The 17,275-nt window shown below is 42.8% G+C and overlaps 2 protein-coding genes across 4 annotated transcripts in view; one reads left to right on the top strand and one right to left on the bottom strand.

Annotated features, from left to right (window-relative positions):
- Nucleotides 1-2,237, bottom strand: part of LOC149453048 (uncharacterized) — a 189,553-nt gene extending 187,316 nt beyond the window's left edge. For 2 of the 3 annotated variants that reach the window (XM_089688737.1, XM_089688738.1), the window contains exon 1: nucleotides 1,986-2,237. The gene's annotated coding sequence lies outside the window, so the exon portion shown is untranslated. The remainder of the gene's footprint in view (nucleotides 1-1,985) is intronic. The other variant, XR_016314737.1, reaches the window with a different exon arrangement.
- A 10,905-nt stretch (nucleotides 2,238-13,142) lies between these two features.
- Nucleotides 13,143-15,356, top strand: LOC149453047 (ras GTPase-activating-like protein IQGAP2). Its single transcript, XM_089688732.1, has one exon. The coding sequence runs from the start codon at nucleotides 13,143-13,145 to the stop codon at nucleotides 15,354-15,356; it is 2,214 nt and encodes a 737-aa protein (XP_089544858.1).
- The last annotated feature ends 1,919 nt before the right edge of the window (nucleotides 15,357-17,275 follow it).

The raw sequence follows: 17,275 nt of genomic DNA, 5'->3' as shown, positions 1-17,275 counted from the left end.
AAAAACATATCACAAAAAATGATTACATATGTAAAGAGGAAAATCAAAATTAAAAAAGAAATAAAATGTAAATATATAATATACATTATAGTATGGATGTGTAAATATACATATTGAGGAAACAAATACCACAAAAGATAAAAACATAAAAAAAAAAAAAAAAATTTAAGAGAATATAAAAATAAAATTAAACATAAAACTAAAATAAAGAAAAAATAAAATAAAATAAGAAAATAAAATTAAAAATAAAATAAAAAAATAAAAATGTAAAATTAAATCAAAATCAGTATAAATAAATATTGTTCCCTCTATATATATACCCACCCAAAACAATTAAATTTCACTCAGATAAAGCTACCAGTTAGATAAATAACAATTAATGTCAATCTCTGCGTTTAACCCTTTAGGGATCAAAGTCCCCATCTGGTAGATCCATTTTGTTTAATTTTGAGAAATACTTTTAACCATATCACCCCCTCTCCATGGGGCATCCATCCTATCTATCCCACAGAATTTTAAAGATGTAGGATCCCTATTATGATAAACCCTAAAATATTTACATCTCCATTTAATATCTAAAAGGGAACAGGGAAAGGGATATAGATGCCAATTTGACCCACAAACAAGTGCAGAGGATGTACCTCTTCTCTCTGATACTCCTCAATCTGCTCCATAGTTTAAGGACCGGTTCACACTATTGCAGTGTGGGAAACCGCATGTGATTCGGACAGGAATCGCACTGTATTCCTGTTCAAATCACATGCCATTCTTTGCAGTCTTTCCCGCAGGAAAGGTGCATACCTTTTTTTTTTGCACTGAAATCAGGACTCATGGGTGTTCACAACTATGTGATCTGACTCACCCGAACCTGCAAACCTTTTTGGGGTGTCGTTCACTTAATATGTTGCTAAACCCCGGACCCTGCATTCACTATACCTGGTCTCCCACAGTACACTGAACATGGAAATGCAATAATTTTAGTAAAAATAAACTGCTAAATACGTTTACTCAACAGCATTTAGAGCGGTCTTGTGACTTCTATCAGCATCCAGCTGAGCACTGGTAATCTTGTAGTAGGAGTTTACATTCTCCTCTCACTGTCTTATGAGGCTACATGACTGATAGCCAGGGGCTACAACAATGACCTTTGACCCTCTGTCTGCACAGTGCTGATTGGCCTTGTGCCGATCACATGCACCCTCCCAAAAACAAAAACTCTCTAGCAATGCTCTGTGGAGCATGTGCAGAGCGTCTCCTAGGGCTTTGTACTATCAGAAGATGTTTTGGGGGTAGTGGGAGAAGGGGAGGATGAGAGAAGACAGGATCAAAGAGACTTTTTAAACAATGTGGAGGATTAACCCCTTAAGTTCCACAGTGAGTATAACCAGCATACTTTACTGCATATACAGACTGATTTTACTGTTGTGGGTTTAGTAACACTTTAACACAGACACCTGCAGTGGTTCGCATAAACGGAGTGTGACTCTGATGTGGTGCGGGAAATTAAAATAATTCCCTGCAAATCCCGCACCACATCAGTGTGAACCAGCACTAAAATAACTATATTATTGGTGTCATTAGGAAAAAAAAGCTCCATCACTGGTGTCACTGGAGTAAAATAGGGCCTATATCAGTGTCAAAGGTTCAAAATACGTCTCAGATTGCTGGTGCCAGAAGGATAAAACAAACCCCATCATTGGTGTCAACTGGATAAAATAATTAGAAATATAAATTTCTATCACAACCCCATTTGTGATGTCCGGCTACATAAAGAAAACTAGTGGAGCCACCACATCTATGGACTGGCAAGCTGCAATATATTACATTTCTCTTCACTTTATAGAATGTGGACTAAAACATTAGAGATGGCACACAGAAGCCCCATGCAATCACTACACAGATGTCACATATTATGGGATGCCAGTTTCATCAAGCCACAGTATCATCAAGTATCATCAAGTCCAATGATAAATCTAGAAACTCACCATAACTGATGTGCTCAGCACTCCGCCAGCTTCAAGACTTGTGCTCTATACGGTGACTTGCACTTTATGAATCTGAGCGTCAGTGGGGAACCACGGCCTCTTCTCTGCTGGAAGAAAAAAAATGCACAAGGTAAGCATGCCATAGTGGGCAAATACTGTATACTGCTTATGGAAAAAGTTCCTGGGAAGCCCAGCGCTCCTCAGCTTTAACCCCTTAACGCAGGCGCCTCCTGGCTCTTTAAGAGGCTTCTAATCATGTGACCACGATGATTGGCTGTCACAGCGGTCACATGATCAGAAAGCTCCGGATCGCAAGTAGAGATTGGCAGCGCGGACAGCGACATACAGGTACATTGCTGGTCCGCAAATGGTAAACCTATCACATACAGCTTTATACAAATCTTCTGTTTTTGTCATTTGCATACCCTGTTGGCTATGCTGCACACATGAAGGAAACATACGAACACATGGAACTCTTGCTGAAGCACATCCGGTACACCAAGTACAACTGGAATATCTGTGGTAGTGGCTCTGCTGCTTGGAATGCAGCTCACGTGTACCATGTACTGTTGCTACGTAGGCGAATGGGACAGCCATGCAATATGCTATGCTTCAGCCTTGCTACAGGTGTAGGCCACTACTGAAGCCTGGTTGAAAAACTCCCAGAGATGGCATCATCCCATCCTTTCCTGTTGCTAGGATGTTGCTAAGACACTTCCAGCCGTTACTGCTCACACCCACCATCACAGGAGCTCTCAAACATCCGGAGCAGGCATCCTCCAACAAGTTCCATCATGCCTCTACAAGTCATAGCTGTAACTGTCAATTTTGCAATGTCTTATGGGAAATGTAGTACAACAGCTAGAGAGCCGCAGGTTGCCTACCCCAGGTGTAGATGGTGACCCGTGGAGCACTTGAGTATCTTGGGGTTGCTATTGGAGACTTCAGAACTGTGACAAGAGACTGCTTTTCACCTTGGAGGCTTTGTGTACATGAACTGGAGTCGCATCATTGCGGTGCAGAGCCATAGGAGATATACAGTCCATGTGGAGCGCTCACACCTCTTCTGAATGATGATTATAGAAGGCCATAAAATAATAATAATCCCATACCCTGTCCAGTCCCATTCCAAGGAACAAACAGTAACTGCTCCTCTGTACTACAACAAAATGGCTGTCACACTTTTGTTGCCATGGTTACAAAGAGGGCTCACACTGGGCCTGTATGTTACTGGCCTGACCGCTAAACATGAAGATGTCTCCATTGTTATTGATAGGAGACAGGATATACCACAGTACTGACTGCACAGCACACGCCATGATACCTCACACCTCACTATACCGTATAATACCTCCCAAAGATATACAGGCCACACACAGCGCTGACATCGCTCCTTCTCACTGCTTACCAATGAATAATCATCATATAATGCCATACAACAATGAGAAACCCACACCAAGTGCCCGTCCCAGGGGACAACCTGTCTCCAGCAACAGACTCTCTGTACTACAACAAAATGGCTGCCAACCTCCTATTGTCATAGTTACACAAGAGGGTTCCCACTGGGCCTGTATGTATGGGCCGGACTACTAAATATTGGGGCGTCACCAGGAGAGGGGATGTACCTCAGTACTGACTGCACCATATATGTCATCATGCCTCACACCTCATACCTCACTATATCAGATTATAGCCCAGTGAGAACATCTCATTATACCTCACACCTCATTGTACCACATATACCTTCCACCTCATTATACCTCACATATAATACCTCACACCTCATTGTACCTCATATAATACCTTCCACCTCATTATACCTCACACCTCATTGTACCACATATAATACCTCACACCTCATTGTACCACATATAATACCTTCCACCTCATTATACCTCACACCTCATACCTCACTATATCATATTATAGCCCCATGAGAACATCTCATTATACCTCACACCTCATTGTACCACATATAATACCTTCCACCTCATTATACCTCACATATAATACCTCACACCTCATTGTACCTCATATAATACCTTCCACCTCATTATACCTCACACCTCATTGTGCCACAAATAATACCTCACACCTCACTGTACCACATATAATACCTTCCACCTCATTATACCTCACATATAATACCTTGTACCTCATATAATACCTCACACACAATACCTCACACCTCACTGTACCTAATTATACCTCATATAATACCTCACACTTCATTATAACCTCATATAATACCTCACATCTCGTTATATCTCACATAATACCTCACACCTCATTATACCTCACATAATACCTCACACCTCATTATACCTCACACCTCATTATACCTCACATAATACCTCACACCTCATTCCCTGACCTTAGGTCAGACTCTTCTTCATCCAATTACATACTTCAGAACAGACCCTCATTCATCCCATTACAAACCTCAGATCAGACCCTCATTCATCCAATTACATACCTCAGATTAGACCATCCTTCATCCAATTACATACCTCAGATCATACCCTTCTTCATCCAATTACAGACCTCAGATCAGACCCTCCTTCACCCAATTACAAACCTCAGATCATACCCTTCTTCATCCAATTACAGACCTCAGATCAGACCCTCCTTTATTCAATCCTTTTCCAGTAAAAGACCCAAAATCAGACTCCTAATTCATTATCTTGCTATGTCAGACTTCAGCCAAGGAAGGTCCTTCAAATTCTTTAGATCCAAGAGGCCATAACAGGTCTCTTCTTCCTGATAAGGAGAATTAAGAAATCCTTTTCCATCTAGTTCCAATCATAAGACTTAGAGCAGACCCTTCTCCATATTTGTTCAATACCAAACTTCACGTTACTGCCAACTTAACTCAAGATCCTAGTCTGTTCTCCTCCCCCAGCTTCAACCTCAGACATGACCTATCTTTCAGACTTCATTAACTACCTGCCGACCGCAGATAGCCGAATGACGGCTGCACTGCGGCCGGCCAGTTCTGAGTGGACGCCATATGACGTCCCCCCAGAACGCGCTCTCCTGCGCGCCCCAGGGGGCACGCACCCGGCGATCTCCGTGATCGCTGTGTCCTACGGACACAGCTGATCACGTGATGTGGTAAAAGGCCAATCACAGCGGCCTTTTACCACCTGATCAGCGGTGTCCAATGACACGCTGATCAGAGGGAAATGCAAGTGCCGGTTCTCGACTGCACTTTCCTCACGCTGTCAGATCGTGAGGAAAGTACTGCCGAGAACCGGCAGTTGTCAGAGCGGGGATCGGCACCGATCATCAGGGCACTGATGATCAGTGCCCTGATGATCGGTGCCCAGCAGTGCCACCCGCAAGTTCCGCCTACCTGTGCCCAGCAGTGCACCCACTAGCTCCGCCCACCTGTGCCCAGCAGATCACCCACCTGTGCCCAGCAGTGCACCCACCTGTGCCACTCTGCAGTGCCACCTACCTGTGCCCAGAAGTGCCACCTACATGTGCCCAGCAGTGCCACCCACCTGTGCCCACCCACCTGTGCCCACCAGTGCCACCCACCTGTGCCCACCCACCACTGCCACCCACCAGTGCAGCCCAGCAGTGCTGCCAGTCAGTGCCACCGGTCAGTGCCCAGGGGTTGTGCCAGTCAGTGCCCAGCAGTGATGCCAGTCAGTGTCGTCTATCAGTACCCATCATCAGTGTCACCTATCAGTGCCGCCTATCAGTGCTGCATATTAGTGCCGCCTATCCGTGACACCTCATTAGTGCTGTCTATCAGTGCCGCCTATCCGTGCCACTTCATTAGTACTGCCTATCAGTGCCCTTTAGTGCTGCCTATCAGTGCCCATCAGTGCCGCCTATCAGTGCCCATCAGTGCCGCCTCATCAACGCACATCAGTGAAGGAGAAAAAATGCCTGTTTGAAAAATTTTATCATAGAAACAAAGAAACTTTTTTTATTTATAGCGCAAAAAGTAAAGCGCCCAGTGGCGATTAAATACCACCAAAAGAAAGCTCTATTTGTGAGAAAAAAATGATCAAAATTTCATATGGGTACAATGTTGCATGACCGCGCAATTGTCAATCAAAGTGCGGCAGCGCTGAAAGCTGAAAATTGGCCTGGTAAATAAGGGGGTATAAGTGCCTGGTAGGCAAGTGGTTAAGCTCTTGGTCTGTTTTTTTCCCCTAACTGCAACCTTAGACTGCACTTATCTTTCATCCACCTTCACTTGCCAGCTTCATGTAAGGTCCTGGTCTGTTCTCCTTCCCCAAATGCAACCTACTGTTGCATATGTACTGATGCATAAAGAGTCAGAGGCATTGAGCACACTTTAAAGTACTGCACATGTCTGGCTGTACAGTAGCTGCATGCTCTGTAGGTTGGCACACTCTAGGCGAGTAAAAGATTGTCTCTTTGACACCTAGCCTGACAGGACCTCTTCATCAGATGATAAAAAGAACCATCTGCAATTTGTTACATTAGCCTGATGAAGGGGGCCTGACATGATCTGTAACATCGGGATTTCCTGATGTGATCTACTCCTGCCATAATAGGATGCTCTGCCAGAATACCAACCTTGAATATACCTGCATGGAGTTTGCATGTTGTGTCTGCCCTAACGTGAGTTTCTTCCAGGTTCTCTGATTTCTGCCCACACTCAAAAGACACGCTGGTAGGTTATTTGGCTGCTGTCTAAATCACTCCCTGCCCTAGCATGTGTTTATATATGAGAGTTCGAGTCCTTAGATTGGAAGCTCCATGAGGGCAGGGAGTGATGTAAATGTACAATGTAAAGCAATATGTAAACTGTCAGCACTATATAAATATCTGTAATGATAAATTAATTCATTAACACATTCATTGAAAAGTGGACATTATTCTGAATCAGCTGATGTACCTGCAATGACAATCGACATTGGCTAACACACCATATATTAGATGGTCAGCTCTAGTAAGATATGCAGTAGGAATATCTGAACTGATTACCAGAACCAGCAGAATACCCACTTTGTCTTAGGTACCCTCCGATTTCTATATTTATTTCCACTTCCATGCTGCTCAGATCCTCAACATCACCCTTGCAAAGTCACTGGAGAGCAACTGGGGGATCAGTTGGTGGACCTGCATGTGGGAGGGGCCTAATGTGCCCATGCACTAGGGGTACCTTTGCCCGAGGGCACACTTACCAATGCCTGGGACTAGGCAGGAACTGCAATCATGTGAACAGTCTAACATCAAGGCATTCTTCCATCTCAGTTGAGCTCCCATGGTGTATAGTAATAAATTGGATATGTGTGTTAGGTGGTTTCCCATCGCTATACACCATGACTTCACCAGCCAGCGTACCTCTGTTACCTCACTGCCAGTAACAGAATGAGATCCCACCAGACACAGAGCGCAGATCTCATGTGTATCCTGTTGTAACTCCTTCACTCTCATACCATATGGCTAGGTTGAAGGTCTCCATAATGCTGGTCTGGCCCACTTGCTATGGGAGGGGGGACCGCTAGGGAGGGACCCACAGCAGCAACCCACTTACTACTGTAGAACACCTCACCTTATCTAGGTAACACGCCTCGATTGGTTGCCATGTGTCATGCATATCACATCCCTCTGCGAATGAGTGACGCGGTCGGGCGAGCGCTAGCTGTCAAAGCAGGGGTTTGAGGGCTGGTCCTTTCATTCATAACATGTTACATCCTCAACATGAGTGTAACATGTAACATGGTGTGAAAAGTGAACTTATCCTTTAATATACAAAGTATAAGTTGTATTAATTTTTCCTTTGTTTAGTTTTCCTGTTGATTGAAATAGCGATTTGTATGTAATATTGTATGTTTACACTGACTATTGAATATTAATGATCAATGATTTGATATCACAGCTTACCTCTGCCTACCTGATGAAGCTGATAACAAAACACATGGAATTACAACACTCCCTTCCTGCCCATTGAAGAAGGTTGATGCAGCAGTTGCTATCTTTGAGCTGAGTTATGTAAAAGGACTAATAGGCCAGATGCTATCTTATCTATGTAAATATATATGGTAACAGGAATTGTAATTGTAATATGATAAGGAGCTTTGACTTACAGAGGTACAGTATATATACAGAATATATATAACCCATGTAATGAAATGTATTTGTTGCAAGCAATTTTATGGAAATTGTGCTTTTATTAACATTTATTGAATACAAAAAATTAAACATAAAAAAAATCAGCTACCAAAAAAAGGGACCATGAAGGAGTTAAAGAGGCACTGTGTTTGCACCCATTCATGATCCCTCTAGACAAGTCTTTGGCAGGGTGTTATGTGACTGAAATGCATTGACATTATTCAAACCCATTTGAATGATCTCTCTACTGGGAATTACCAAAGGGCAGCATTGCAAAATTTTATCTTCCAGTTTTAATCCCAACAAATCTTTTTTAGTAAATTTGACTTCTTTTTTTTTACTTCATTGCTGAGTTATTCATTTTTTTTGCTATTCTCTAGCTTACATTAATGATCAGTGAAGAGTTTCCTTACGTTGATGGTTACTGAAAAGCTCACTTAATCTGGCGGTAAGCAGAAAAGGGACTCTTTAAACAGGTGGTCAGTGGGAGAAGGTCCACCTTACCTGTGATTAGTGGAAAGAATGTACCTTACATTGGTCCTCAATAGGAAGAATGCCCCCTTAAAGATAGCTAAAAAGATCATTGATGTCAGCGGTTACTCTTTTCTCAAGGAATATCTAGCAACCTCTGGAGGACCCCTAGGGTTTTATAGAACCCTAGCTCAGAAAGACTGGTCTATACTATTCCTTCACATACCTATGCCCCCCACAATTGCCCTAGACCCCCTACACCTGTTTCCCTTCCCCCTCCACTCTCTATTCCCTCCTTTCATAATCACTCCCAACAACATTCCTTTTCCGTACTCTGCCCGACCTCTTCCCTTTTTCTCCCCTCAAAATCCTTAGATCTTCATGGTATGCCATACAAATTGACAACATTATGTGATACAAAAAAAGGCTTATGCTTTGTTTGGGGGGTCAGACAAGGAAGAAGGAACGCTTGGATTTTTTTAATCACATTTATTGGTTTAAGGGACATGCAACGTATGTGCCAACCATGACTTGTATACTAACATTCTTGCCTTCTATGTTCCTATGGCAATAAAGATAAATGATATAGAAAACAGAACAGATATATCTTCCCTTTTAGTCTTGGTGACAAGGGTTTTACCAGACAAGAAGTGCAACAACCACTGTTCTAGCCTTTACTAACTTCTTTAAAAAAAAAAAAAAAAGCTCTTTTATTCACTGTAGCTGTTCCAGATTTTACCTCATTTCCTATCTGATGAAACCCATGTCAGCAAGAAAGGAAGGACATCTGTATGGAGCCCCGGATAGCCAGTGCCAAATTACTGCAGTTCTAAGGGGCTTGATTTGATAGTGAAGAGCCTGATAGGGATACATTTGTGGTAATATGGTCCTCTAAGCTCTGCATGATAGAGGAATACCCACTATACGTGAGGACCCTGCACAACCCATACCAGGCTTGAAAACATCTAGAAAATGTATGCTAAATAAAAAGCTTAAAATACACACAGGGGCATCTACAGAGGGGTCACTGAGGGAGACCCTGAAGCCCAGGGTTGGTCTGCGAGGCCCAAGAACTGACTCTCTATACCAACACTAAGCATGCTAAAGACCCCTAAGGCCTGATTTGAGAAGTGGAATTGTCATTTTAGCCCCAGAAGCTTACTATCTATTGTCACAGTCAGTGGAGTTAACGCTGTTTAATAAAAGACAGACCTTTTTATGAAAAGCGTTGTTGCAGTTTAGGCTCAGGAGCTGACTGTCTATGTACATAGTGTTCAACCTGCTGTCTATGGATACTTATTGTGAGGCCATCGGGCCCCCACAGCCAGTGTTTTCCTTGCCTAGGTGTTCTCCGTGTATTGTAACCATGGCCCAGTTGTTCCCATTGTATTGCATATTAAAGCGGTATTAAGCCCAAAACCAAAAATGTAATATATTGCAGATTACCAATACTTAGATGATAGTTTTCTTTTCTGAAAGGAATGAGATAGGAGGCACAGAAGACAGCACCAGTTTGTTGGAGGTAGGGGAGTGTTACATGTATTAGCAGATTTAGATACATTAACAAATTGAATCCAAACTCCAGCTCACACTTTATAATCATTTACAGCAGTTTTTTTTAATTTTGGGAAACCCAAGCTTCTCAAGCATCACTCCCTCTGTGATGTGAGTGTTGTCTTACCCCCCTCCCCCCTTCTTTGCTTTTGCTGTGCCTTACCTCTAGCGTTATTTTTTCCCATCTCTTCTAACATTCTGATGAAACTTTGTGATTTGTATAGTACTGCTTGGACCTTGAAGAAGGGGACACTCCCTGAAAGCTTGTCTTCAAAATTGTATGTTAGTGCAAATACAAAAAGTATCACGGACAGTACTCAATTGTTTCTGTCGCAAATGCACTAACAGGGCTACAATCACCTCAAGCAACATGAATAAATAAAAGCTGATTATTTTAATCACCCGTCAGTAGAACTACAGGCATCCCTTTTTTTAATTTTGGATAGAGTAAGGGAGGGGTTATAACCTGTCAGAATTTTTTTTTCGCCATCTGTGCCTTTCCCTTCACTTCTTGTCCCATAGCCAAAGAGGAAGCGAGAAGAAAATCCCAGCAAATTAACAGAATTCCTTGGAGACTCTAGTGTCCCCATTGGAAGATTTCCCCCCTATTACTTTTCTGGGTACAACCCAAAATGTAGGATTTTCTTTTACTTTCAGTGATAATGGTAATCAGGACAAATAGAGAGGGCAAATCTCCCTAACGGAGACACAGACAGCAATAAAATCTGACAGGGGTTCTAATCCCTCTCCACTCTATCCATAACTAGAAAAAAAGGTTTGCCTCCAGTTATACTTTAAATGGTTTGCCTCATCCATGTACACTGCAACAATCTGCTGGAGAGCTTCCTGTTTACATTAAATATACTGTAGATTGATGTGTGTATAGAATATAAGCATACTATCCTGGTGTATTAATTCTGTGAATTAAACCTCCAGTGTCCCCTCTGAAAGGCAGACAACATCATCACCCAACAAGCTATCTAAACATGGCTCTGGACTTGCATTAGTACGGGTAGCACTGTTTATAAAGGTGTGTTGCCCATCCCCCATACCATGCCTCAGCAGCAGGTTGAAGTCTCTAAATTTGAAAAAAAAATGACTGTTATTTTCAGTTGAATCCACTGAGATTTGAAAATTACAGTTCCACAGCTAAAGGTGGGGGATGGAAACCGCCTAACAACCCCCCCCCCCCCCACCAGCCCTACCCCAAGACAAACTGCTGTAAATTAACATTTGGTTGATTTATTGATTTCAACAATTTCTCCTATTAAAAAAGCCTGATTTTACACCACTCTACGGGCTTCATTCACAAAGCTAACACACTAAGACACAAATGTTTATTTTATATATAAAATATTACAGTCAAGTTTAAATATTACATGTGAGCACAATTAATATATGTATTCAGGGGTTTGTGAATTAATCCCATTAGTATTCCTGATAATTACAGTGCATAACCCCTTATGTAACATATTACTGGGCTCCTTAGACCAGAGTTCTTTGTTCAAAACAAGATCTAAAAATAGCAACCAATCAGCTGTGCTCACTATGGTCATGTGACCTCTGTGGTCATGGACCTCTGTGTGATGTCACAGTGTAGCAGGCAGACACTTTCTGTCTTCCGTGGTGAGCAGTACTGTACTAGACTGCTAAAGGAGCGTTCTTCAAAGATCTTGTTTATAATTGCACTAATGTGCTCCAATTTAAACATTTCTCATCAAATGACCACTGTTGAATCTCAGCGAAAAAGTAAGAAACTTTGTCTACATTTTTTTCCCATATTTTGAACAAAAACATGTTTTTCTCATTCACCTCTACCTACAAGTACTGTGCACACACATTCATAACACAGGCAGTGACAAAGTCAGCTCCTCTCCCTATTCTTTTCTATTGAGAGCTGAATCTTGGCAGCCATCCAGCCCTCTAATAGAAACACAGCAGGTGCTGCCCCCTAATGGGAACACAAGGCAGGTGCTGTAACATCTTTGTTGTTTGGTAATAATGACTTCACATTATATACAGCTAGAGGGGTTAGGGTGGGCTTGTTTTAAAGCTCCCTTACTGCTTGTTAAATTATAGGAATACTTTAATGTCCATAGTCTGGGCACAGATGCTCTTTAGGCTTACATGTATTTATTGTTTGTCATTGACGCCATATACTTGTTTTACGTTGTGTACATACAGCCGGATAATATGTGACAGATCTGCATATGTAGCAGAATGGTATATAGTGTAGAATTGGTTCTCAACATTATAACTTTATTATGCCTAGTGTGGACAGGCTTTGGATTAAACTGTTACCTGAGCAATTTTAAAGTCAGAATGGATATATCTTACATGGTAGGTGAATATCCCCTCATTTTTTTTAAGTGGGCCCTTTAAGGACCAATCCAAGATTAATGAATGGTGAAAAAGAAATAGGAAGAGAAGGAGGGGGTTATCGGGTGTGGGAAGGTTGTGGTAATGTTCCCAAGCCACTGCTCTGTGTGTCCATTCACACACAGAGCTGCAGTTTGGCCCTGCCCCCTCTCTCACCTCATTGGCTGACTGGCTGTGATCGACAGCAGTGAGAGCCAGTGGCTCCTGCTTGCTGTCTTAGCCAATGAGGAGGCAGAGACCTTGGACAATGAGGCTGTCTTGCACATTGCTGGATTGCGATAGGGCTCAGGTAAGTATTTGGGGGGGGGGGGGGAGCTGGGGGGCACTGCTGCACACAGAAGGTTTTTTACCTTCATGCATAGAATGCATGAAGGTGACAAACCTTGAGCCTTTACAACCACTTCAAGTCAGCCTTTTTTTAATGTGCTGCCAAAGAGGCTCAATTTCTGTTTATTTCCATGTGGCTGAAGACAAGCCAGCTAGGGTCACAATAATGACAGTGCTTTGGGACAAACATTTTGGTGTCTAATGCCCAGAAAGTCACACTATACAGTATATATTCACAATTTTGTTTTCTTAGTTTTAGACAAAGTGAGGAAAGGTTAGAACACAATTAAAACCATTTTCTTTTATTTTACAGGTTTTACAACTATGGAGAATGAGGTTATGTCATCCCTTGTAGAAATACGCTCAATTGTTGGGAGCAACCACGCTGGAAAGCTTTCCAAGAAGTTGCTCCGAAGCAAAAGATTATCAGTTAGTTCCAGTCTAAAGGATTCCCATTCCTTGGACTCCTCCTTGGATATCCTTTCTCCCCAAGAGGTATTGATAAATTACCTAGAAGGTGAAGTTTCCACTAAAATGAATGCCATCCAAACACTAAAAGAGGAGTTGAATACCTTGGACAAGAAAATATCAATTCTTGTGAATGGGAAACGGACACTAGAAAGCCTTGTGTCCCGATTTCCAAAACTAAAGCTGGACAACAGAATGGACATTGAAGATGCGATGTCCATTGACAGACAACGCATGCTTGAACTGAGCAGGAAGACACAGAGGTTGGAACCCTATCAGTACCTCTTCTATCATCTACAGACCCAACCAAAGTACCTGTTCAAGCTCATCTGTCGAATGTCAGTACATGACTATACCATTCTTGAAGAAAGGCTTCTTCCCGGACTCTACAATCATGCCTCAACTCCAAGAGAGGAATATCATTTTGTCAAGTTTTTGGGAAATGCTATTCAGTATGAGTTTGAGAAAAAATGTACTCATATCAAGGATATAGTGGAAGGAAAATTAATTAGCATTGAGACTGCCTTCAGCTTTTACAGGCAGGCTGCAAAATGTGATGTCCTCCACAACAAGCTCACTAAAGTGATAGATAGGATATTTCACTTAAATCACAGATTATTGGAAAGACCTTCTCTCACTCCTTACATGGCAGACCTAGTCTTAAATGCAATATTCTCAGATGTGCACAGTATACCTTATGGAATAAGGTATGTGACAAGAGTCCTAAGACAAGCCCTGCATAAAAAGTTCCCCCAGGCAAGTGCAGATGAAGTCTTTGAGACTCTTAGCCTTTTCATGTACCAGTATTTCCAGCCAGCTATAGCAGCTCCAGATGACTTTGGAATAATGAAATTTAAGATGTCAACAGAATCAGGGCAAAAAGAGAACTTCATGATCGTGGCTGTGCTTGTCGGCCACACATTAATTAATAGCCATTTCCCCAAGGAAAATGCTGGAGCTTCAATCAAGAATGACTATATAATCAAAAACCATCCACGTTTCAGGAGCATGTTTGAGGAGGTTTTTAATGTTCCAGAACCAGAGGAAGAATTTGGCTTCAATGAATATTCTGACATGATTTCCCTAAAGAATCCAGTGATAGAGCTTCATGCAATGGACATTGTAAGCACACATAAGCTGCTTTCAAAATATGAAAAAGTGGTCATCCCAAACCAACAAGACAGTCTTTATCAAATTTTCAAGGATCTTGGACCAGTTCCTAAGGTTAAAGATCTTCTTTTTTATGAGAATGCAGCTGCTGCTAACAGAGGTGGAGACTTGACAGCAACTAAAGTCTGCCTCTCCTTAGGCAGCAAATATATTCCACAAAAAGAGAAAAATTTGACAAACCCAAAGGCTTTACAGGATGCTGGGCTTTCAAAAGCAATGGACTCCCAAGATATCCTGAACAATACTGACATGGATGTCACAAAGGAAAATGAATTTCAGCTGCAGCAACAAGCTGAAATAACGAAGCTCAGCCAAGCAGTGGATGCCCTTAACGTCAGCTTCAAATATTACCAGGACAAGGTAAACCAATATCAAAGGTTCTGGAACAGTTGCCTAGAAAACCTAGTGGGCCAAATGTCATCCAATATTGACATGAACAAAAAGATGCAGAAGGAGACGGAGAAGCAAGATGACATTAAGATTTTGGGGCTGAAGGAAGAGAGGAAAGAAAAGGAGAATAAGCAAACTAGGAAGAGGAGGACCTGGCTTCATAAATTGTTCAGCCCTAAGTCACCCACTAGCATCAAAAAGGTCAAATATACTGCAGAAAAACTGCACTACAAAGGTGTCATTGTTGACACAACAGGTAAGGAGACCAAAGAGCTGGAGAGACAACCGCTGACAATAGAATTTGCAGATGACCACCAAATTAAAGTCAGCATCGGCAAAAAGTTTGTTCTCCTTCCCATTGCTGACATCCTAAACCTCCATTACAGCAGAACACCAATCATGGAGTTATTCTGCTATCGGGTTGATGTCAGCATGTTGTTGTTTTTAGTGTACAGCAAGCTTTATGTCAGAACAACACATAACGCACTGTATCAAGAAATAACACCATAGGTTGTTGATTCAGGGAGCATTCGATGGCCCTAGGGCGGGTTCAGCAAGACGCTGATTGCAATCTACCACTCGACTGCGGGCAGCCGACAGATAGATCGTTATCTCTGCCCTGCTTCCCCCAGCCGCTGCTGCTCTCATGTTTACTGCAGAGCGGAGAGCGAGCATAGTGATGGATGGAGGGCGGAGCTCCCTCAGTAACCTTTCAAATTAACCAGCAGGTGATTGGTTGCTAGGCGGGCCTAGAGAGAGAGGGGGAGAGAGAGAGAGGGAAGAGAAAAGAGGGGGAGAGAGAGAGAGGGGGGGGGGGGGGAGAACAGAGGGGGAGAGAGAGGGGGGAGATGTGCTGTGTGGGGAAGAGGAGATCTCCTAAAGTGGAGTTCCACTCAAAAGTGGAAGCTCCACTTATTTGCCTCCTCCTTCCCCCTCCACTGTCATATTTGGCACCATTTGGAGGGGAGGGAGGAGCGGATACCTGTTTGTGACAGGTACCCGCTCCCACTTCCGGCTCAGTTTGCCACAGCGAAGTGAGCCGGAAGTTCGGCCCCCTCCTCCCTCTTAGTCTCCTGGCAACTTTCACAGATCCCAGAAGACTGCCGGAGCAATTAGTACGCGACTTGCGCTTGCGCAGTGGGCACCAGGCTGTGAAGCTGTCATAGTTTGGTGCCCACAGTTTAGATGCTGGCGCCATGGAGGACAGAAGGAGAGAAGGGACTGCGTGTGTGAGAACGTGGCTGGACTCTGGGACAGGTAAGGGTGTGTTTATTAAAAGTCAGCAGCTGCAGTTTTTGTAGGCTGTTGACTTTTAATAATCACAAAAATGTCTGGAACTCCGCTTTAAGGGCTCTGCCAACAGGGACCCAGTCCTCAACTCTCACTGTCTTCCGCCATGCTGACTCCTGTACCCTGCCGGTACCGATCACTCACTGTGTTTATTTAGAGAAACCTGCCTTCATGGTGGGTCACAGTGGGACTTTAATTCCGCTTTAACAAGCCATGCTACCTAATGTCATTGACCATATTTGGTCAATGACTTCACTCGGAGATACCCGCTGGATTGTTTACTACATGAAACAAGCCAGCGGGAGGGGAAGTCACTCATTTAGTGGCAGTAGTGATACCACCACCAACTGATACAAAGTTTGGCTACAGAAATAAGAAATAACACCATAGGTTGTCGATCCAGGGAGCATCCGATCGTCTTAGGACAGGGTTCGGCAAGCTGACAATTGTAATCTACCGACAGCTGGATTGTGAACACAGCTCTGCTTCTCCCCAGCCTCAGCCACTCTCTTGTCCACTACAGAGCGGAGAGTGGGAGGCAGCATAGTGCTGGATGGAGGTCAGAGTTCCTTAGTTAACCTTTCGAATTAAGCAACAGGTGATTGGTTGCTAGGTGGTACCACCACTAACTGATGCAAATTTGCAAAGGTCCCAATTGAAAGAGGAGACCGGGACCTTTCCCTGAGTACTGGACATGTGTGCTGGGAGCTCGCAGGGCACGCGCTCTCAGCACATATGTTCTTTTTTAATAGAACGCAAATGTGCGGGCACTCGGCGTCTACAAAACAGGTTAAGCTACAAAACACTGAAGTGTGAATGCAGCCTCAGGCTCCTGCACACAATACCTGCAGGTCTGTGCTTACTATAAGGTTAGGCACCAAAGAAATGTCTCTATGAGTATGACACTCCTCCTATACCAACATTATTGCGCCAATATAACAGAGAGTGGATATAATTAATAGGTGCTGCTATTAATAAAAAACTGTAAATAATAATAAGTTGTGATAAACAAAATAACCACAAATAATAGCGCAATCCTAAATTGAATCAATAAATTAATTTGCACAAATATATATAACCACCACCAAATATGTGCAAATTAATAGTGCAATAACATAAATAAGGGATCTCAATATAGT

The sequence above is a fragment of the Staurois parvus genome, unplaced genomic scaffold (genome assembly GCF_062004578.1).
Source record: "Staurois parvus isolate SC_StPar_1 unplaced genomic scaffold, SC_StPar_1.0 ptg000453l, whole genome shotgun sequence".
Lineage (NCBI taxonomy): Eukaryota > Metazoa > Chordata > Amphibia > Anura > Ranidae > Staurois > Staurois parvus.
The sequence above is the reverse complement of the archived record's forward strand: the minus strand, read 5'-3'. Positions and strand labels throughout refer to the sequence as shown.

Excerpts from the sequence above, each read along its gene's own strand:
- LOC149453047 (XM_089688732.1), top strand. The coding sequence starts at position 13,143 with ATGGAGAATGAGGTTATGTCATCCCTTGTAGAAATACGCTCAATTGTT.